Here is a 22,788-nt window from a genome sequence, read left to right as displayed (position 1 = left end):
TGCTTGGTGTTCATGGGGCTTATTCTCATATTGTAGTTTGGCTTTGAAGACCTCATTTTTACTGCCCGGTTTGCTACACCGAGGGCTGTCCTTGAGCTCGAAGGCTCTGTATTTTTCCTTCAGGCTCTTCCTTAGCTGTGGTGTAATCCATGGTTAGGAGTTGGGGTATCTTTTTATGTTCTTTACTGCTATGATAGTCTGGATACAGAAATGTATGTAGTCTGTAATGATGGAGACCCTGTCATCTAATTTCCCATAAAAATGCCATTGCTCAGTTATTATTTTGGGGCACTGTTCATTCAGCACCACAACGGTGCTAGTTACACCATCCCTTAGTATTTATTTGAAAGATTTAATGGATTAAAAAAACACTGTGACTGTCGTGGTAAGGGAGCTTGTGTACCTCAGTGAATCCTGAAAGAGCTTTCTTGGTGGGAGGCAACTCCTGACAGGTTTAACCAAACTGGACAGGGCGTGGGCAAGGAGTCAGACTAAAACAGTCAAAAACCTCTCTTGATAGAGCCTTTTGAGGAACCAAATACATTTCTATGAGAAAATGTATTTACAGATTCACATGGGGGGCGGCAGTCATCCTGAAAAATGGCCGCCATCTTAAAACTTTAAGTCAATGTGGGTGGTTTCTTGTCAAATGACCCTTTGAGACAGCTCATGCTCACCAAATAAACCATTATATCACTTAACTGCTCCACTAAGGTGTCGGCCATCTTGAAATTTCAAGTAGCTGCGGGTGGATTATTGTCAAATGACCCTTTGAGACAGCTCATGCCAATTTTTATGCTTGTATCACCAAAGAAAGCAGTATTTCACTTAACTGCTCCACTAAGGGGTCGGCCATCTGCAAAAATGGCCACCATCTTGAAATTTCAAATGTCTCAGACAATTTTCTTGTCAAGTGACCCATGGAAACTGTTCATGCCAAAGTTCACGAAAGATTGTAGCACTGCTCCACTATACTAGCTAAGATACATGTAGCTACGTGCTAATTTCAGTGAAAGATGCATCTTGGTTCATGTTTTCTTCACAAGAGTCCTGCTTGACAATTTTGGATTGTGTAGTTAATGTGATTTAATAACCTTTATTGGTGATTGTTGACACTAGAAAGTGAAGCTACATGAGTTTACTGATAACTAAAATGCATGTAGCTAAACGCTAATGCCAAGGAAAGCTAATGTGATCGGACGAAAAACAAACATGAGAAGTGTAATAATTGTGCGTAAACCATGTCTCAATAGAAATCCATTTATTTGCTCATTGAAACTTTACATAATTGTGCGTAAACCATGTCTCAATAGAAATCCATTTATTTGCTCATTGAAACTTTACAGTCTTAAATATTTATGCTACAAAGAGGTGCATGATGGGATGGTGGCGATGGCGTTCAGGACACGTCCTCCATGTAGTCGGCTCCGTGACTCTGACTGAGCTGAGACACGCTCAGGTCCTGAGTGGTTTCATCAAACTGCAGAACAAACAACAACATGAGCTCTAAGAGACCTTTAAACCCTCACAGACACGCTTCACTCACTGAACACGGACGCCACTCATCGTCACCTTGTCGCTGTGGTCGGGCCCCTCAATGGAAACTTCCTCGATCTCTTCGCCGATGCTGAGCTCGCTCTTGGACAGATCTGACCGATGACTGTGGCAACAACAACAGAACAATTAAACCAACCTCACTTTCACGTTTCCATTAGACTCTTTTTCTTACATTTCGGTTCTTTGCTGTAAAATGAATCCTCATAATAATTATAATAATTAATAATCATGGACGGATTATTTGAGTCTGGGCCCTGAACAACACACCCAAACTCAAAGGTGAGTTTTGGTCATATTTCATGTTAATAATCTGTCAAAGTTAACATTTAGGTAGTAGTTACTTTGTCGTACAGCAGGCTTATGACTAAAGGCTTAACACTAAATACTTAAGACTAAAGACTTAAGACTTAAGACTTAAGACTTAAGCCTAAAGACTTAGGACTTAAGCCTAAAGACTTAGGACTTAAGCCTTCAGACTTTTAACGTAACAGAATAAAAGGAAAAGGCGTTATGTAACTGTATTGTGTTAAAGATACAGAAAAAACAAAGTAATTAGATTTCTGATACAGAATTACAGCCTTGTGGTTCCAGACTTCATAATGGCATTTCTTTTATATTTCAAAACAGCTCGGCTCCAGCCCCCCACGACCCCGACAGGGACAAGTGGTTGAAGATGAATTAATGACTGAATGAATGTGTTGACGCGCAGCTGCAGGAAGGCACACTGCAGAGCCAAAGTCATCTCCTCGGTTAGTGGCTACCCTTGATAAATTGCATTAAATCAAACAAGGTATCAGATGATTAACATTTTGGTAGGGTTCTTCTAGGTGACAAAGGTTATCCTCTAACAGAATACCTAATAACCCCGCTGGCAAACCCCGCTACAGAGCAGGAGCGCAGGTTCAGCAGTGCGCACACACGAACACATGCCACAGTGGAGCGCTGCTTCGGGTTGACTGCCTCCGTTCTTCTTTTCCATACAGCGTTTTTATGGGCCCCTTTTATTCCACTCTTAAGACTGCCAAAAAGCATCAGCACATCTTTATTTTGCTCCATCTCGGATGTCAGGATGCCGATCTGTGTGTCAGAAAAGTTTCTTTTCTAACCTGCGTTCCTTCTCTCCATGTTTGACCTCAGTGGGCGAGGCCTCCGAACCAGGAATATTTAAGGGCGTAACATGTTAATGACGATCAAATTCAGCCGCCGCATTTATCAAGGCCCGCTCATTCGTACGCTGAGATTGGTCCGATATGAATGTTTCATAAATCACACGTGGGTCCTGTCATACGACCAATTCTGCGCTCAGATCTGCTCCCGTTTCCACGCAAGATTGATAAATGAGGGCCAATATCTCTAAAATAATATCTGCAGTGAAGACTTTCAGTTTAATAAAAAAGGTGTTCAAGCTTCATCAATCTCACCTGTTAAAGTCATCGTCATATTCAACATCGTCATCTGTGGAACAAAGTTTACAAGTTTCATTTGTGAATTTGAACATTTTTAAATCAAAAAAATCCAGACATAAGTCAAACTGAATTCAAACTCTTTGCAGATGACACTCACATTTATCCATAAAGAAGAAGAAAGTGTGCTCATGATTAAATTCAAACTTTAAAAACACTGAATAGAAGTAAAAAGTCTGAAGCGTGTGGAGTCGTGGCGGTTCGTACCTAAATGCAGAGATCCAGTTTTATCGTTCGAGACCTTTGGATCTCTGAAGCCTCTCTCTCCTGCAGGAAGGAAACAACAACAGTGTCCTCAGAGAGACACCTTTATTACATCTGTGTGTTCCTGCTCTCTAGAGGATGGACCTTTACACGTTCCTCTACAGTCTAGGAGGACAGAAATGCAGCTCCACCTTCCAAAACTATACTGATGTACTACCATTCTTTTAAAATATTATTTGATTATTTCGCAGATTGGAAAATAAAATGATTATAAAATACATCAACAATAAAATTTAGTGCCATAAAAAACGTATGAAAATCAGAGAAAAAATAAGTCATGTTATTTTTAACTATTTTCATGGATACTTTTTTTCGTCTTAGCTTCAAAGCTTATATTAAACTTCAGCTGTTCCGTTGCTTAGGAGGTTTATAGGATATTTTCATGTGTAAGATAAATACATTACACATTTTATTGACTTCACTGTAGATTGACAGTTTTGATCCGGCTGTTTAAACTTCAAAATGATGCAAAAAAGAGGTAAAATGGCCTTTTGTAAATAGTTGTTGCGACATTTCCTTAGCAACGGTCGTCACAGAAACGTAGAACTTACTGGCAAGGATCAGGAAATAAAGAGGTTACCACGACTAGCATATATTCAGAGTTTGACTTCATAGTGTTTATCAAAACCAAAACTATGATGTTTTATTTGCCGCTAAGGGACTATATCACTGTTCATACAGTACTTCAACCTCTGGACCCTGATGTCCCACCTGGACCCTGATGTTCCGACTGGACCCTGATGTCTCACCTGGACCAGAGTCCCTCACATGGTTCTGGATTAATGATGTGGACAACAACACAAATGTGTTGAGCAAACTTCACATTTTAGTTTGTCTGCAGCCTGTAGTGGGCGCTGTAATCTTATAAACTGTTGAAGTCTGACCGTTCTTGCTGCGGCTCTGCTCCGAGACGCTGCTTCCCCCTCCTCCTGGTCTCTGGGCCTCTGACAAGGACCCTGCTGGACTCCCTCTGACCCCCGGTGCCTCCACCTTCCTGGGATATGAAGAGCACACAGTCAGCTGAGGTTCAAACCAATGACCAGGGGTTAGCTGTGTTGACTGGCTTGGTCACAACCTGAGATCCACGCTAACCAACAACCCAGTGACCCTCGTCCTGGACCACTCACACCGAGGTGGACCCTGGTTCAACCGGAGTCACAAGTCAACGAGGGTGAACCTTTTAAACACTTAATCAACCCTCGGTGTGTTTTCAGTCACCGCAGTACCCAGAGAATGGCCTTTACTCGGGTTCAGTTAATATGCGGGTTATTGCAGTTCTCCCCGTTTACATGAGCGTGAAGAATGTGAAGAATGATGGAGTAACTCTTCCTGCCTCAACGTGAAGAAAAAGATGTATTCAGACCAGATGTACGTTAGCAGAGCGCCACCAGGTGGTCAAGACACGAGAAAACTGTCACAGCAGTAACCTGGTTATGGTCTGTACCACAGCTCAGTTAATAAGCGGGTTATTGCAGTTCTCCTCATTGAGCGTGGAAGAACGTGAAGAATGACGGGGTAACTCCTCCTGCCTCAATGAGAAAAAAATGTACAGGATCTGGTCTGGAAACGTCTTTATCTTCCGGTTGACCTTTTGTCAAAATCACAACAATGTTGAGAGCGTGGAGAACACGGAGGACTTTTGGACAGAATGAGGACAGACACAGGGCTTCTTGGTGGTGACGTTAGTCTCCACGGTGAAGTCCTCAGTGGGTTTAAGGGTAACGCTTGTGTTGTTGCTGTTGTTTTCGCCGGCGTTGCTTCCTGTTCTTTTCTATTTACGGGTCAAAAACAACTGCAGCGGGGGCAGCTGGTGGCACGGTGGTTAGAGCAGTCGCCCATGTAAAGAGGCTGAAGGTCCTCGAGGCAGCAGCCGCGGGGTTCGACTCCGACCTGCGGCCCTTTTCTGCATGTCTCCCCCTCTCTCTCTCTCGACTTATTTCCTGTCTGTCCTATCTAATTAAGGCTTGAAAACTGCCAAAAAAAATAAACTTTAAAAAAACGAACAAAATAAAAACACTGCAGCATGAGGTGGGGAGAGGCAGTTATAACCTACGGAGCATGTGCAGATGCCTGACCTCATCTGACCCCGGTTTATGCACCAATACTCAGGTTACTGAAGGTTACCCATGTCTGTCTGTTCACCGGGGTCAGGTGTTTACATGACGTCTCTGAAACCTGAGTATTAACCAGAATATAACCGGGTTTATAAAATGAGACACCCGTCTGTCTGCTGCTCACCTGAGATCACAGGTCCCACCGAGACCATCATCTGCAACGTCCTCTGAGTCGACAGACAGGACAGACAGACTGATACCAGAGAGACAGAGAGAAGAAAAAGACAAAGGCAAAGAGAGGACAGAGATGATGAAAGGCAGTCGTCCTCTTTATATATAACATCTTTACTTTCTATAACACATGTTTCCATAATCCCTGTCCAGTCCTCTGGTCACAGTCCTGTCATGGAGGTCACAAAACTTCTCTGATGATGAGGAGAAGAGCCGGTTCCAAAAATCAAAGTTTGCGTCTCGGGTCAAAAGCAGAAGCAAGAGGTGCTGCACACAAAAAAATTCTGGTTCCGTCGTTTACCAATGGAGTTCATTTGAAACAAGGACTCCTCAAGGTATCGATCCCTCATGCCCATCCCCAGTACAGTCATATATCATACGACCAACCTCGACCTGCCTCAGCTTTGGAACCAACTTTATTGACAACAAATGTAACATTTGACACGTTCAGAGACAGAAACTTTACAGACGGTTCCCTGGAACAGGATGAGGTGAATTCAACCGCATTTATAAAAATAAAAACCAATGAGAAAGCAGGCGTCGTCAGCAACCGTGCCGACGGCAGCGCGACGCACGCTGCATTCGCAAAGACACTAAACTGCGTTGGGCGCGGGCAGAACAAAGACACCCAGCACAGACGGAAACACAGATGGTTTCAGTGTCTCTGAATGGACAGACGGAGACACTGAACTGATCTGAACACGTGTCCACCTGCTGAAACCAAACACTGTCTGTGAACTGATCTGAGGTCAGACGAGGACACTCACTCACTGAGGCTTTGTCCTCGCCTCATCAGGGACAAGACCAGCCCAGAGACACACTCCGCCTTCAGGGGGACAACACTGCAGGGTGAGGAAGGGAGACGCAAAGGTGGAGGAAGAAGGACAAGTAGAGAGGGAAAGTGAAGAAAGAAGGACAGGTAGAGGACAGGTGAAGAAAGAAGGACAGGTGAAGAAAGAAGGACAGGTAGAGGACAGGTGAAGAAAGAAGGACAGGTGAAGAAAGGACAGGTGAAGAAAGAAGGACAGGTAGAGGACAGGTGAAGAAAGAAGGACAGTTAGAGGACAGGTGAACAGAGAAGGACAGGTAGAGGACAGGTGAAGACAGAAGGACAGGTAGAGAACAGGTGAAGAAAGAAGGACAGGTAGAGGACAGGTGAAGAAAGGAGGACAGGTAGAGGACAGGTGAACAGAGAAGGACAGGTAGAGGACAGATGAAGACAGAAGGACAGGTAGAGGACAGGTGAAGAAAGAAGGACAGGTAGAGGACAGGTGAAGAAAGAAGGACAGGTAGAGGACAGGTGAAGAAAGAAGGACAGGTAGAGGACAGGTGAAGACAGAAGGACAGGTAGAGGACAGGTGAAGAAAGAAGGACAGGTAGAGGACAGGTGAAGAAAGAAGGACAGGTAGAGGACAGGTGAAGAAAGAAGGACAGGTGAAGAAAGGACAGGTGAAGAAGAAAGAAGGACAGGTAGAGGGCAGGTGAAGAAAGAAGGACAGGTAGAGGACAGGTGAAGAAAGAAGGACAGGTAGAGGGCAGGTGAAGAAAGAAGGACAGGTAGAGGACAGGTGAAGAAAGAAGGACAGGTAGAGGACAGGTGTCGAAAGGACAGAGAAGACATGGTAAGGATGCAGGAAGGACAGACAGGATGTAAGGAGACAAGAACAGGAAGTAGACATTTAGGACAGAGTTAGGACATGAACAGAGGGACAGTGTGAAGAAACAAGTAAGCCAAGCTCAGAGGGGCATACAGGAGGAGACTAAAGACGCTAAAAGATGTGACCGAGGTTACATGTTACACTGACTTTTTTTGGGAGTCTGCATGTTTTTATAGATGTTTAGAAAGAGGAAACAAAGAAACTTGTATCAAATGCAGTCAGTTGCAGCAGCTGAACGTAACAAGTTAAGAGAGAAGAGCAGACGAAGACGAAGACAAAGAAGACGAAGAAGAAGAAGAGACTGCTGTGGTCCGAGGATCAGGACTTTGTCTTGGATGAGTCCAGGCACTTACTCTTTGTGACTGCTGGTCCGTTCTGATGGGTCCTTCTGTCCCAGAGGAGAACTACGACTTTAAACACAGAGACAAACACAAGATTGAAGTTTGTTCCATCACAACAGTTCTGCATTCACACTCAGAGTACACAAGCCGATTGGTTGTTCTGTCTGTCCTCTGATATGATGTCTTTCTGTTACCACAGACTATGTAAAGTCCAGCAGGGGGAGACTCCACTTAAAGCTACATTCTCTTTAATGTCCAGCAGGGGGAGACTCCACTTAAAGCTGCATTCTCTCTAATCTCCAGCAGGGGGAGACTCCACTTAAAGCTGCATTCTCTCTAATCTCCAGCAGGGGGAGACTCCACTTAAAGCTGCATTCTCTCTAATGTCCAGCAGGGGGAGACTCCACTTAAAGCTGCATTCTCTCTAATCTCCAGCAGGGGGAGACTCCACTTAAAGCTGCTTTCGCTCTAATGTCCAGTAGGGGGAGACGCCACTTAAAGCTGCATTATCTCTAATATCCAGCAGGGGGAGACTCTACTTTAAGCTGCATTCTCTATAATGTCCTGCAGGGGGAGACTCCACTTAAAGCTGCATTCTCTCTAATGGTGTGACTAGTCAAAGGTAAAAGGTACTCACCAGCCGTAGGTCTTCTGTGGTTTAGGCAGGGGATCGTCAAAGAACGAATCCCCATCATCGGGATCGTCCTCCACCTCCAGGTCCAGGTCCAGGCGGTCCCTCTTCGGACTGGAGGAGGAGGTCCTGTTGTCGGGCACCTCGCTGAGTCTGGAGCCCAGCTGCTGGAAGTCTCCTTTACCCAGAAACATCCCACCGTCCAAGTCCTGAGTGAGAACACAAAAACATGAGATAGACGACGCGCCAGCTTCAGGGCAAACATCAGAAGATGTTTTGAAGAGTCCAGAATCTATCCAACCAACCAACCAACCAACCAAGTATTCATTGAACCAAACATCCAACCAACCAACCATTTATCCAACCAATCAACCATTTATCCAGCCAGCCAACCTTTTCTTCATTCACCCAAACATCCAACTATTAGAGCAACCAACCAACCATTCAACTTTTCGTTCAAACATTCATCCAACCAACCATTCATCCAACCAATCAACCAACCAACCTTTTATCCAACCATCCAACTGACCACTCAACTTTTCTTTTAACCATCAAACGAACCAACCTTTCATCCATCCAACCAACTAACCTTTCATCCAACCAATCAACTATTCATCCATCCAATTAACCAACCTTTCATCCAACCAATCAACCTTTCAACCAACCATTCATCCATCCAACCAACCAACATTTCATCCAACCAATCAACCTTTCATCCAGAGAACCACCATTTATCCAACCATCCAACTGACCACTCAACTTTTCTTTCAACCATCAAACAAATCAACCTTTCATCCAACCAACTAACCAATCAACCAACCATTCATCCAACCAACCAATCAATCTTTTAGGTCTGACTGCCAGTAGTCGGTTGATATGCTCTTTAATCGTTGGTGTCACTTTCAAAAGTCCATGTGTAGAATTCTGGTCAAAAATTTGTGGTTTAATAACAGCCCTACAATCTGTTCCCAAACTCCATTTACAGCCAGGTGAGAAAGTCAATCATTTACCAATATTTGGGAATTGAGAAGGCTGCTGATCAGAAATGTGTTAATCATCATCATCATCATCATCATTATCATCGTGACTCTAGTTCTAAATATTAATCTGAAGCAGATGAGTTATTAAAGATGACATTGATCTCAGCTCTCTGAAGCTGATCTGCAGTCTGTTGTTTATGACTAAACTAAAGCAGGCTGCAGCTCACTAACTAGTTCATAAATAGAGATCAGTTTTTACTAAATATTTACAGTCACAAACTGCAGGTGGAACTGTTTTGTGGCTAACAGGCAAAGCTAATGTTAGCATTCTTCAGATTTTCAACCAGTTTGATTTGTTCCAAATGTCAGTCATGTATTTATGATCCAGGATACTTAAAACTTAGATTAAAAATGTGTGTTTTATACCGAAACACCCGATTCTGTGTAAATAGTTACAATAATATAATCTAAATTCAGCCCCAGTACAGTTATAAATGGGGAAATGAGCTCCAGAGACCAAAAGTGTTTTTGTAGCAGCTGGTAAAAAAGTCTGCCGTAACATGGAGGTCTATGGGGATTGACTCATTTTAACATGGAGGTCTATGGGGATTTATTAATTTTAACATCGAGTTCTACGGGGATTGACTCTTGGAAAATGCCTCAAGTAGCCGTTGGAGGAACTGCAGTTTAGCCCTGAGGTTGTCTCTTGAATAACATACAATGACAAACATAATTTTCAGCATCTTACTGATATATTACTAATGACTAAATACTCAACATAAAACAGCATTAGACTTATTTAGCATCAGAACAGAAGCCAGCGTTAGCTTGGCTTAGTATCTTGACATAAGCTAGCATGAGCTTCATTTAGCATCAGGACATAAGCTAGCGTGAGCTTTATTTAGCATCTGGACAGAAGCTAGCATTAGCTTCATTTAGCATCAGGACAGAAGCTAGCATTAGCTTAATTAAGCATCAGGACAGAAGGTAGCGTGAGCTTCATTTGGCATCAGGACAGAAGCTACCGTTAGCTTCATTTAGCATCAGGACATAAGATAGCATTAAATTCATTTAGCATCAGGACAGTCACTTCACTTTATGTTAGCTTCAACAAGGATTAGGACCGACCTGTTGTCAAATTCAGGAAATCAACAACTTCATCTCATCTCATCTCATTTTCATCCGCTTATCCAGGTTCGGGGCGCGGGGGCAGCAGCTTTAGCAGGGGACCCCAAACTTCCCTTTCCCGGGCCACATTAACCAGCTCTAACTGGGGGATCCCGAGGCGTTGCCAGGTCAGCGTGGAGATATAATCTCTCCGCCTAGTCCTGGGTCTTCCCCGAGGCCTCCTCCCAGCTGGACGTGCCTGGAACACCTCCCTAGGGAGGCGCCCAGGGGGCATCCTTACTAGATGCCCGAACCACCTCAACTGGCTCCTTTCAACGCAAAGGAGCAGCGGCTCTACTCCGAGTTCCTCACGGATGGCTGAACTTCTCACCCTATCTCTAAGGGAGACTCCAGCCACCCTCCTGAGAAAACCCATTTCAGCCGCTGGTACCCGCGATCTCCTTCTTTCGGCATGACCCAGCTTTCATGACCATAGGTGAGGGTAGGAACGAAGATTGACCGGTAGATCGAGAGCTTTGCCTTCCGGCTCAGCTCTCTTTTCATCACAACAGGGCGGTAGAGCGACTGCAATACCGCCCCCGCTGCTCCGATTCTGTGGCCAAACTCACGCTCCATCGTCTCCTCACTCGTGAACATGATCCCGAGGTACTTGAACTCCTTCACATGGGGTAAGGACTCATTCCCTACCTGGAGTAAGCAATCCACCGGCAACCCCTCCCCACCACGACTATGCCTTGATATCCTGTCCATGAAAATCACGAACAGGATTGGTGACAAAGCGCACCCCTGGCGGAGGCCAACCCCCACCGGGAACGAATCCGACTTACTGCCGAGGATCCGGACACAGCTCTCGCTTTGGGTGTACAGAGATTGGATGGCCCATAGAAGTGACCCCCTCACCCCATACTCCCGCAGCACCTCCCACAGTATCTCCCAAGGAACCTGGTCATATGCCTTCTCCAGAGCCACAAAACACATGTAGACTGGATGAGCATACTCCCAGGCCCCCTCCAGGATCCTTGCGAGAGTGAAGAGCTGGTCCGTTGTTCCACATCCAGGACGGAATCCACACTGTTCCTCTTTGATCTGAGGTTCGACTATAGGACGAACCCTCCTTTCCAGCACCTTGGAGTAGACTTTACCAGGGAGGCTGAGTAGTGTGATACCCCTGTAATTGGCACACACCCTCTGGTCCCCCTTTTTAAAAAGAGGAACCACCACCCCGGTCTGCCACTCCCTTGGCACAGTCCCAGACTTCCACGCAATGTTGAAGAGGCGTGTCAACCAAGACAGCCCCTCCAAACCCAAAGCTTTCAGCATTTCTGGACGAACCCCTGGGGCTTTGCCACCTTGGAGTTGTTTGACTACCTCAGTGACTTCCGCCAGGGATATTGACAATGACTCCCCATCAGCCTCCAGCTCTGTGAAATGTTGTAAATGTTGTTAAGTATTGATTTCTTTGTTAGAACATCCAACATACAAGTCTTCACATACAGTCTGGGGTCGGACCGGGTCTGAACCGTGAAGATGGTGCAGCTGATGGCAGATGATAAATCTAGGTGTTCATATTTATGTTAACCCAACTAGATGAATGATGATGTTTCGTCTTTGATTTCTGTTTTATTCCAGCATCTCTTTTAAGGGAATATAAACGGCAAATAAAAATATAAATCAAATGCTCTGTTAATTGGATTTAATCAGAAACATGCATCAGAGGAGGTGGAGGGGTCTTTCTCAGCCCTGAGTCATGTCTTAAGGTCATCCAGCCACACGTTTGGGCAAACGGTGAACCTGAAACAGTCACAGTGAGAAACACATGGAGATTTATTGAGATCAGCGTGTGTTCAGCTTTCAAGAGTTAGTGAGCAGAGGAGTGTTAGCGTGAGTATCTTTATCTCTCCATGTTGTTACCTTGGCTGCTGTCTGACTCTGGCCTCCTTTATATCTGGGGATCTGTGCATGACAGGGACACAGCAGCTGTCAACACACGGCAGCTCCTGTCCTGATGTCCACAAGTGTGATTGTGTTGCCTACAGCAGCTGATGAGTGCTGACACAGAAGCTAAACAAGATTCTGCCTCAAAACATCTCCATCGGTTTATATTCATAATGTTTTCACAGCTTTATCGTGCTGTCAGACGGCTCTGTGACGTTGATAGAAACCCTTGAATTGACTGTACGCACCACCGAAAAGCAACGATGACGATAGAGAGATTATACACACACGTTAGCAACTTAATCAGATCATCTTAATGTTTATAGAACTCTTTGTGCTTGTGTTCTAAAGGTGTTTTTCTGGCTAGTCGACGGGATCTGCTGTCTTTCCTGCGTCTTGGTCCTTGATTTCGGACAGAGCGAGGTATTTATTTGACTTGATTTAGCTCCTAATGTGATGGCTCGGATCCTGCACATATCGGTGGCTCCATTTCCATGTAAATAGAGTCCATGCGGCCCCTCGGCACTGCCGGGAGGTTTAAAAGCAGGAAGCAGCTGATCACAGAAACGAGAGATGGCAGAAGAGGGAGCGTGGTGATCAGCGACTGGAAAGCCTGTGAAACCCGTGAGAGGCCGACCATCATGGCAGAGAAAGTCCTGAATTACCATGTGGCAAACTTCTCCAGACAAAGATTTTGTTCGTCACAGGTTGTGCTTCACAATCGTCACGTCCCAGATAGGAGGAATAGTCCCAGAAAGGAGGAATATTAAGCCTCAGTTTCACTCAGACAGGATGGCAATGTGAACCATTATCTATATAGAAATGACTGTTTCCATGGAGGCGTGAAACACTGGTCCCTTTGTAGAGATCATAACCTGGAGTTGTCTTTGAATTTTAAAGTGTGCTCCATAAGTAAAATTCATTGAAGTGTAATTCCGGCGGGGGTCTCCGTTTTTTTTTTGGCAAATACACTCATCAAATAAGCCATCGAGACAATTTTTTTGTTTAACAACTATTAACGGAGAATCCGGGAGAGTCGCTAACAAATGGACATGGCTAACACTGATTAGCTGGGGGCAGTAAGCTGAAGGCATTAAAACGTCTTTTTTAAACACTAAGACTGCTCAGAATAACAGCAAACCTCTGCAGCAGCATGAGAAGAGTCCCTACACAGAAAACAAAGCACCAACAGCGTAGTTAGTGAACCCAGAGTTTATTAAAAGAGTGTTTTTACAGACTTACCTACTGGCCCCTGTACCAGCTCCTCTCATAGTAAAGTCCATTCAAGTGGATTACCAAAGTCAATCCCAAAGGAAGGAGCCCATTGTTGCTTTGTTTTCTGTGTAGAGACTCTTCTCATGCTGAGCTAATCAGTGTTAGCGACTCTCAAGGGTTTCTCCGTTAATATTTTTTACAGGTTATTGTTGAAGTAACTTTTGGAATAAACAAAGATGTATTACTTTATTAGTAACAGTGTGCTGAGACCTGTAAATATTGAATATATTCAAGGACAGGGAAGAGTGTGATAAATAAACATTAATTCAGCAGTCTAAATGTTAGTGATGTCTGCTGTCTGCTGTCCTTCTCAATGTCTCATCCAATCAGACGCTGTGGTTGGATCTACTTGTTGTATAATGTGGCGTTTTCAAGGTTTGAAAAGTGCTTGAAATTGAAGTAATACAGGACGCCAAGTCTACAGTCCTGACACATAATCTGGTTGTTTATAGCTCGATAACTAATTTAATTTATACTGTATGATCTAGATATAAATATGGAATCTATCCCAGCTTTCAGGTGCTGGAAGAGCTTGATTATGCACCTTGAAATGTTTGGAAAGTGCTTGAATTTGAGCTTGTAAAAGTGATCCAGATGTATTGAGGTGTCGCATCTGTTGAGCTGCTGTGTCGGAGCCAATCTTCAAAACATCTCAGCCTTTAAATCCTGACTGCGTCTCTTTATTTCCCTGGACGTCTAATGTCGCCCGTCCTGACACATCCGTCTGTCCAGCTCAGTTTCCCCGTCTACATGATGTCATGTGAAGTGCCACATATGTCACACAGCTGAAGGAAACGTACCTTACTGACTGGTGGTGGGCTGATCTTGTCCTCAGGACCGTCCTGCAGCACCTGAACACACACAGGATCACAACAGAAAAGAGTCTGCACGTCCATTTGTTTAGAGGGACAGACTAGCTGGTTTTTCAGTCTGACGTGACAATTTGATTTCCAGGTCTTGCTCCACCACCACTAAATTAATTTATTAGGAAAAGGAATCTGGGAGGTATGAGCACCAGGGCTTGTGACAGAGGAGAACATGAGATCCCCCACAGGCACACCGCAATGGGAGACAATTATGATCACCTCTTTATTCAGTGAGACACTTTTTCATTGATAAGAAAGAGGTAAATGACAATTGCGTTGTTTTTTTCTTTTGAAAGGACGTTATGGCACAACTTCACAGCCGGATTGAGGCTGCTGACACACGTCCACCATCAGGACCAATGAGGACTAAAGAATGCACCTTTTAAAAGTCACATTCAAGAACTTCAAGGTGCACCATCAGGCTTTTCAAGCACCTTCCAGCTGTGGTACAGGAACCTCTTTATACTCTAATGTGATGAACATTGCAATAATCAAACAGCTTTCTAGAAAAGCTTATCACCTCGTTAAAGATGTCCAGCAGCTCAAACTGACAGGCGTAGCTTAGCTTAGCACAAAGACTGGGAGCGGAGGGAAAGTGCTAGCCTTCCTTTGTGTGTCTGTGTAATCTGTTAATAAAGAAAGGAAGAACTCACCACACTCCTGCACTGAGAGAAGAGACGCTTGTAGACGCTCACAAACTCCTGGAAGTCTATGGCTGTAAACAGACACAAACAAAAGCACGTGGTCACGAACTTTGACTTGTGTCCTGGACCGTCCGCAGCGTTCTGTGGATCCACTCAGACCGCGGCAACGGTGGAACGGCGCTCCAGAAACACTCCAACAGATTGCCTTTGTAGTCGGTACGCGAACAACGGAAATGTCAAGAACCCGCTGGAATGTTTCAGGCCGTTCCTTCAACCGTCGCTGCTTGAGTCCTCGGTGTCTGCCTTCTGCACGCCACCTGATTCATTCACTCATTTATTGTGTTTTGGAAGCGACCAATTGGTTGCACAAAGCATGCTGGGTTACGTGCCCAGCAGACCGAGCTGGTGAAGAACTCAATCAGCCACGAGCAAGCAGGGGTGCAGTGCGGATAACCTTAAACAGTGTTTTTACTGGTTCCAGTGGTCCATGAGCTGAAGGAAACCTCGAGCAGATTTCAAACTCTTACTTTGACCGAAGCTCCTGTCTGCAGCTCGGAGCTCATCACACACGAACCTCTCCAACATGGTCCTGCACGACAACATTCAGTAGAATTTTTGTTACTATTTTGTTCTCATCCACCTTCAACACCAGCTGTCAAATATACAACTTATGAATTCAACTCAGGAACAGCTGAGACAGAACAGAGAACGACCTCCAGACCCTGAACTCATAATCTCTAAACCTACTTGTTCAGACCGGGGAACAGATCTGTGAAGACGCTCTTTAGATCTTCCCTGACGATTGAGCCGCTCCCGTCCTGACGGAGGACAAAACGACAATCAGCTTCACCAGAGCAGGCTGTGATTGGTCAGGGGGCAGCGACATCACATGCAGGTATCGGATACTCACCTTGTCGTAAAAGTCAAACCTTTTCCGAGCGAGCGAGATCTGTTTCTGCGACGGCTCCTACGAGACAACAGAGTCAAAAAAAACGTTTTTAAACGTTATGGACCTCAGTCAAACACACCAACGCCTAAAGCAGCCATGTCCCCTGCTGGACATTGGAGAGAATGCAGCTTTTAGTGGAGTCTCCTCCTGCTGGACATTGGAGAGAATGCAGCTTTAAGTGGAGTCTCCCCCTGCTGGACATTGGAGAGAATGCAGCTTTAAGTGGAGTCTCTCCCTGCTGGACATTAAAGAGAATGCAGCTTTAAGTGGAGTCTCCCCCTGCTGGACATTAGAGAGAATGCAGCTTTAAGTGGAGTCTCCTCCTGCTGGACATTGGAGAGAATGCAGCTTTAAGTAGAGTCTCTCCCTGCTGGAAATTATTGGGAATGCAGCTTTTAATGGAGTCTCCCCCTGCTGGACATAAGAGAGAATTTAGCTTTAAGTGGAGGCTTCCCCTGCTGGACATTAAAGAATGCAGCTTTAAGTGGAGTCTCCTCCTGCTGGACGTTAGAGAGAATGCAGCTTTAAGTGGAGTCTCCCCCTGCTGGACATTAGAGGGAATGCAGCTTTAAGTGGAGTCTCCCCCTGCTGGACATTAGAGAGAATGCAGCTTAAAGTGGAGTCCAGATCACACACACACACACAGAAAGCAGAGGACTTTTGGACAGAATGACGACAGATCTTCTTGGTAGTGATCTTACTTGCCGTTGTGAAGTCCTCCCTGGGTTTAAAGGTAACGCTCTATTGTTGTGGTTGGGAGGAGAACTCCGACTTTACCCGGAGTACGGTGTTTACATGGTGTTTGAGAAACAGGAGTATTCCCTTAACCCGAATATAGTCGTGTTTTAAACTGCATGCAAACGCACAGTGTTTTCATCAGATATTAACTAAACATACAGACTAGAATGTTTTTTTGTACCAGGTCTTAAACAGGTTTAATGATGCTGTGAAAACAGCCTGTTTAACATGGGGGTCAATGAGAAACTGCTCTATTGTACAAACTACTCCTAGTGGACACTGAGAGAACTGCAGTTTTTGGAGCTTCCCGGGGGCTTGTTCCTCACACTCACACTCACACTCACACTCACACTCACACTCACACTCACACTCACACTCACACTCACACTCACACTCACACTCACACTCACCTTGAGGATGTTTCCACTTCTGTCTCCCTGTTCACGGAAGACACAGAACAGGAAACAGATAAGAAAATGTTGAAATATTTGCTGTGACTGAGCAATGGTTTGAAGGCTGGACGGATATCATAAATTATATATATTTATATACTGTATACAGTATATTGTGATCTCATATACAGTATATTATATATAAATACATCAGACCGTATAACTTAAGGAGCAGTTGAGGAAGTTTTAAAGAATTCTGTCGTTTCTCTTCATCTTTTCTCATGAGAATCTTCAAAATGCTCATTAAATACATTTATGGAAACACAGAATAAACAGAATATTATGTCGGTCTTTGTTAATGAAGATTGTGTTTTGTTGTTGAGTTTGGCCTGAACACAGTCACTGATTGTTAGAACGATGCTGGTCTCACCTCGGACACTTTGTGTCGTCCTCTTCTGACCAGCTCCAGCAGCAGAGGAGACTTCCTGTTGACCTCAGACTCTGACAGAGCCAGGTCTCTGCAAACGGCGTCCCGACTGTCCACGCTGCTCAGCTGCTCAACAACACACAGCAGAAGGGTCGGTGAACACCACAACAAGCTCATCAGCTCACACTTTTGGGGTTCGTGGTCGGCTTCATCTGCCTCCATCTCCACGGACACATCCACTCAGACAAGAGCAGGAAGTTCCACCAGGGTCAGAGAAGAGAGGCAGAATAATCCCAGAGTGCTCCTCAAAAACAGATGTACAGATAGAAAGAGATGGAACAGCTGTTTGTGAGGCTTTACGTGGCGTTTATTTCTACTCTGACTCTATCATTATTATCAGGGAAACTCCGATCGATCGGTTGCCGATCGTTATCAGAATTCAGGGACCCTAAACAGGAATGAATGAGGCTGGCAGCACGAGTTCTCCGGTCTGGAATTTCTTCACATTTCCAATAAGATGTAAACCTCGCCGAAATTGCAAGAGGTGGTAACCAACAACAACAATTTAATACAACTAACCTCATGTGACATTTGAGAACGCGCCACACAACAGAATACGGCATGTATGAGAAACAAACCCGGGCAAAACAAATCCCAAAGACCCCCGTCACTCAGCTCACCATGAGTGAAACGTTTAAACACCTGGAGCCTTACAAGCAGGGACAGGAAAAGGTGGAGGGATATAAAAAACAAAGCTTATGGAATTCACTGGAGTGACGAGCAGCCTCTTTCTGTGGTGGAAGACACAGGGTTCAGACGGTTGATGTGGTAATTTGTGTTTCCTTATGGTTAAGGACTATTAAGCGATGAAGTGGCAGTAAACTGCCTTCCTCTTTTTGTTTAAAATGATTGTGAATTCTTTTCTGCCTCACTTGGGGAGTAAGGCAAGTAAATGAAGTTAATTTGATTTATTTTATTTCATCTATTGATCTTGATCTTGAGGTACATAAAGATCTTGATTATATTTATTATTGATTTTAGTACAAATGGTTTTACCACTTTAAGTGGTGCATAAAGCTAGATTGTAAATACAGTACATTGAGGATTATCATTATTATTATTCTCCCATCCATTCTGTGATCGGTATCGGTATCTGCAGATTTATGATTTCTGTGATTGGATCGGCCCCCAAAAGTGCTGATCGGAGCATCCATTATAAATTTATTATTATTATAAAGCCTCACTACATCCATACCGTGCCCAAGCACCCTTCATGGCTAAAGTCTAGAGAGAGACAATAATCACCCTAAAGCACAGGGCACGGTACGAATGGACAGTGTAAGTGCGCCCTAAAACATACTTTGACCAGAATGTGAATGTTTGGATTCTTCACTCAGCCTTCACTCAAACAAAAACCTGTCAGAGAGTTTTTAAAGAGTTTTTTTTCACAGGTGCAGCGTTAACAAACGGCATGTTTAAAACCAGATTTAGAACATTCAGGTAACGCTGCAAAGAGAAGAGATAAAAGACGTGGGATGGAGAGAAGGCAGCTGACAGGAAGAAGGTTACGACAGCATCTGACACCACAGACCACAGTGACGAGGCTGGTGGGAACACTGTGGTCGCGCCGCCGCCGCCTCTCTGCGTCCCCACACTCACCGAGTTGATCTCCGGCTGGAACACGGCGAGGCTGAAGTCCAGGTCAAACACCTGCAGGAAGTCCACGATGAGTGCAGCCACCAGGCGTCCTGCAGAGACACAACAGGACACCGGACGTCACTTTGTCTTCCAGAGAGAAAACTGAAGTGGTTGTTATGAAGAACTCACCTGCCAAAATAAAAACATTAAAAAAATAAATTACTTGATAGAATTTATATGAAATGATCCCCAAAATATAAAAAAAAAATGTATGCATTAATAAATCGATAAAATGTGACATCAGTGGATATTTTAGTTTTAATAAGCTTTATTTTATTTATTTATACATTTATTAATTTAATTTATTAAATTAAAATATCATTTATCATTATTTCTTTTTTTTTTGTTTTTTTCTTTATTTTATATTAATTAATTTTATTTATTTTCATTTATTTATTTATGTATTTATAATGATTTTTTTCTAGATTCACTAATGTCACAACATAGTTGATGTAATTTCTTTTGATATAATTGATTTTTATATATTCATTTAGTTGTTTTCAGTATGTTGAAGGACTGAACCTGCTAAAAACATAAATAAATACATGACTCAATAAATGATGATGACACATGTATGTATGCATTAATAAATTGGTCCAATGTGACATAAATGGATAACCCACTCTTAATTAGCTGCTTAATTTACTATATTCTTGAGTTTTCCCTTTTAACATGTTTTTATTTGCACACACATTTCACGGCATATTCGTTCATTGATCAAGTTATTTATGTATTGAGTTTTTATATGACAGGTTCAGTAATGTTCCAGCTCAGGGGCCTCATTTATGAAACTGTGCGTAGGATTCATGTCAAGGGTGGCGTACGGACAAAACATAGGACGTGCGTGCACAATATTGGGATTTACAAAAGAGCGCACGCACGTCCTACGCCCGGTTCCTTCATGAATCCCAATCAACTCTAAATGTGGAGCAGCTCCTGCAGCTCCATGTCACGCCCATAGATACCAATAAATAGTCAATGAAACGCCCCAAATGAATATTCATTCATACGACATCATGACAAAGAGAGAGGAAAACAAAAAGACATAACCACTGTGAAGTTGTTGGAGAGGTGGAAAAAAGGAGAAACTTGTTGTTTGGAGGACACAGTGTGGACAAAGGGCCGCAGAGTGGAAACATGGTGCAGACAGTTAATGCAGCGTCAGCAGGTCGGACCGTGGAGGAAATGAAACGGAGAGGAATGAAAGCGTTTTCATTCTCACTCGTGCTCTTACAGCAACACAAGTGCAGTCAACAATCAACAGCACCGCAACATTTGAGAAACAGGACGATGATGCAGCTTGTGCTTTTTTTATTTCCCTGTTCTCAAAGATCCAAATGAACCATGAGAACAGAACACGGCAGTCTGAACCGGCTCATAACCCGTTCATCCTCATTTATCAGTGAATCAGTGAGTGTGCGCCCTTACGCACTGTGATATATTATACCTGACCATTGGATTTGACTGATCTAAAAAGATACAGGTGTGTGAATTAATCTCATCTAATTTTTAAATCGAACTGAAGCAATTCAAATAAAGGCTATTTAGCTGTGTGATATATAACCGCATGTAAACTGCGCTCCTAACTGCAGACAGAGGCATCGATAACAGCTTCAGCTGTTCGCCGCATTATTTATGAGAATAAACTCCATAACATGCAGGTATTGTTTAATACACAGAACATATTCATGAGTTAAGAGGGTTTTTTCAAAGAAGTCTTCATTTGGATTTCTGATCCTACATCTTATTGTAGTTGTTTTACACTGTTTGTGTTTTCATTTTAAGAACGGCTTTTGTGAATTCTTTATATGATTAATGAGGTAATATTTGTATTTACGCCTCGGTCAGAGTGTGCTCGGAGGACCGCACAGTCTCACATCAAGGCTGATTTTTATAAATCCCAAAGCTTGCTTAGAAAGTGCCGTGCACCCTCTTCTGTGCGTATGCCACCTTTAGAAATGAGGCCCCGGATCCTCGTTAATCATGCAGGTGTGAAGGCTCACAGCGCCGCCCTGTGGTGATGAAGACAAACCAAATGCCCTTCATCACAACAAACAGAAGAACTCAGAGAAGAACAAGAGATGAAAATATCTGTGAAGAACGCATGAAAGAAAAGACACTCACCATCTTTAGTGTTGAGACATTTCTTCAGGTTTTCATTGATCAGAGGAGTTTTGTTCTGTAAGAAACAAATATATAAATAACAATAATAATAATAATAATAATAATTCAGAAAACAGGTGTTTCAGTAGAACCAGAGACAGAAAACTGAAGTGAACGTTCACCTCCAGTTTGTCCTGCTCCTCCATCGCCAGGAACACTGCTGCCCTCATCTCTGCCTGCAGGAGGATTCACAGCAGTGTACTTTAACATTACACACACAATATTATAATTCTATAAAAACAGTCAGGAAATATCTGACATTCAGGCACACTTGGATTCACCAGTCATTCTAATAAAATATGGTTTATTTAGTGTCAGTTAGTGCATTCAAGTTAGTTGCAGCAGGACCTGTGAGGACTCATGACTGGAGATATCGATGATTTAAGTGACGTAAATACATTTGATAAGGTTTATTACATTTCAATTTTATTTATAGTGCCAAATCATAAGAAAGTTATCTCAGGACACTTCACAGAGTAGGTATAGACCACACTCTATGACTTATTTATGATTTTCACATAGACCCAACAATTAATATACATATACATTTAAAGTATTTCTGACTCTGAACACAAGTTCAATGAGCCACTATTTCTCTAGAACACAACATGCTGCATATATGTGCTCTACTGTGGGAATATAGACACTCTGTATAATTATTATAATTATTATTAAACACCATAATCTTCAACATATTTTATGTATGACAGATTAATACAGTACAGTATAAATGAAGCCAACGTTCCCAAATATCCCCGTTAATTCCAACTGTGAATGTTCCTGTTGCAGTCGCAGCCTTCTGGTGTCATTAGTACACAGCTGAGAGGAAAAGTACATCGATAATAGTTCAGTAAAGAGTGAAATATCACATGTGAGGTGGAGACCAAGCAGAGAATATCAGAAGCAGTGAACTCTCCAGTAATAAAGTGTAAAGTGGCTCAGTGCAGGAACTTCCTCATGAACAAACTGCAGCTCATCTTCTGTTATTAGCAGTAGCGTTAACACCGCTAGCTAACACTCGCGGCTCCATTAGCCTTCTAGCAAAGGGCTAACACAGAACACCCGGGTTTTTCCGTTGAAAAGCCGTTTCACGTCACCGGCAAAGTGACTTAAACAGAACCGAACACCTGTGATGTGGACGACTGGCGAATAACCGTTGAGCTAACATTAGCCTAGCCTAGCATCTCGAGCCGGTTCAGTTTTATTTGTGAAAATTAAAATACAAAGACATTAGAACGTCTTGGACCTTGAGCTTGTTGAGGACTCCGGTGTTCTCCAGGTTCTGTATCAGCAGGTCCCGTAGCTCCGTGTCGTCCTCTGTGGCTGACATGATTATTGTGAAGCTAACTGCAAACTGCTGTCGTCGGGACAACAAACCAAAACAAACCACCCGG

The 22,788-nt window shown here is 43.5% G+C and overlaps 1 protein-coding gene across 3 annotated transcripts; it reads right to left on the bottom strand.

Moving 5' to 3' along the window:
* Window positions 1–1,323: 1,323 nt before the first annotated feature.
* On the bottom strand, window positions 1,324–22,774 carry cep43 (centrosomal protein 43). 3 transcript variants are annotated; one of them, XM_083933522.1, is made up of 20 exons: window positions 22,641–22,774; window positions 21,517–21,570; window positions 21,356–21,410; window positions 19,193–19,281; window positions 17,537–17,659; window positions 17,125–17,151; window positions 15,938–15,994; window positions 15,775–15,845; window positions 15,555–15,616; window positions 15,037–15,098; window positions 14,318–14,368; window positions 12,219–12,260; window positions 8,206–8,408; window positions 7,581–7,637; window positions 5,523–5,591; window positions 4,169–4,278; window positions 3,228–3,287; window positions 2,979–3,012; window positions 1,573–1,660; window positions 1,324–1,480 (listed from the first exon to the last, which is right to left on the bottom strand). In XM_083933522.1, exons 1-20 carry the CDS (start codon window positions 22,722–22,724, stop codon window positions 1,400–1,402), a joined length of 1,479 nt encoding a protein of 492 aa, XP_083789648.1. In that variant the 5' UTR covers window positions 22,725–22,774; the 3' UTR covers window positions 1,324–1,399. The 3 variants fall into 3 exon arrangements, with proteins under 3 accessions (XP_083789648.1, XP_083789650.1, XP_083789649.1); XM_083933524.1 differs by lacking the exon at window positions 5,523–5,591; XM_083933523.1 differs by lacking the exon at window positions 12,219–12,260.
* Between the last annotated feature and the right edge of the window lie 14 nt (window positions 22,775–22,788).

Source organism: Echiichthys vipera (assembly GCF_963691815.1).
Source record: "Echiichthys vipera genome assembly, chromosome: 19".
Classification (NCBI taxonomy): Eukaryota; Metazoa; Chordata; class Actinopteri; order Perciformes; family Trachinidae; genus Echiichthys; species Echiichthys vipera.
The sequence above is the reverse complement of the archived record's forward strand: the minus strand, read 5'-3'. Positions and strand labels throughout refer to the sequence as shown.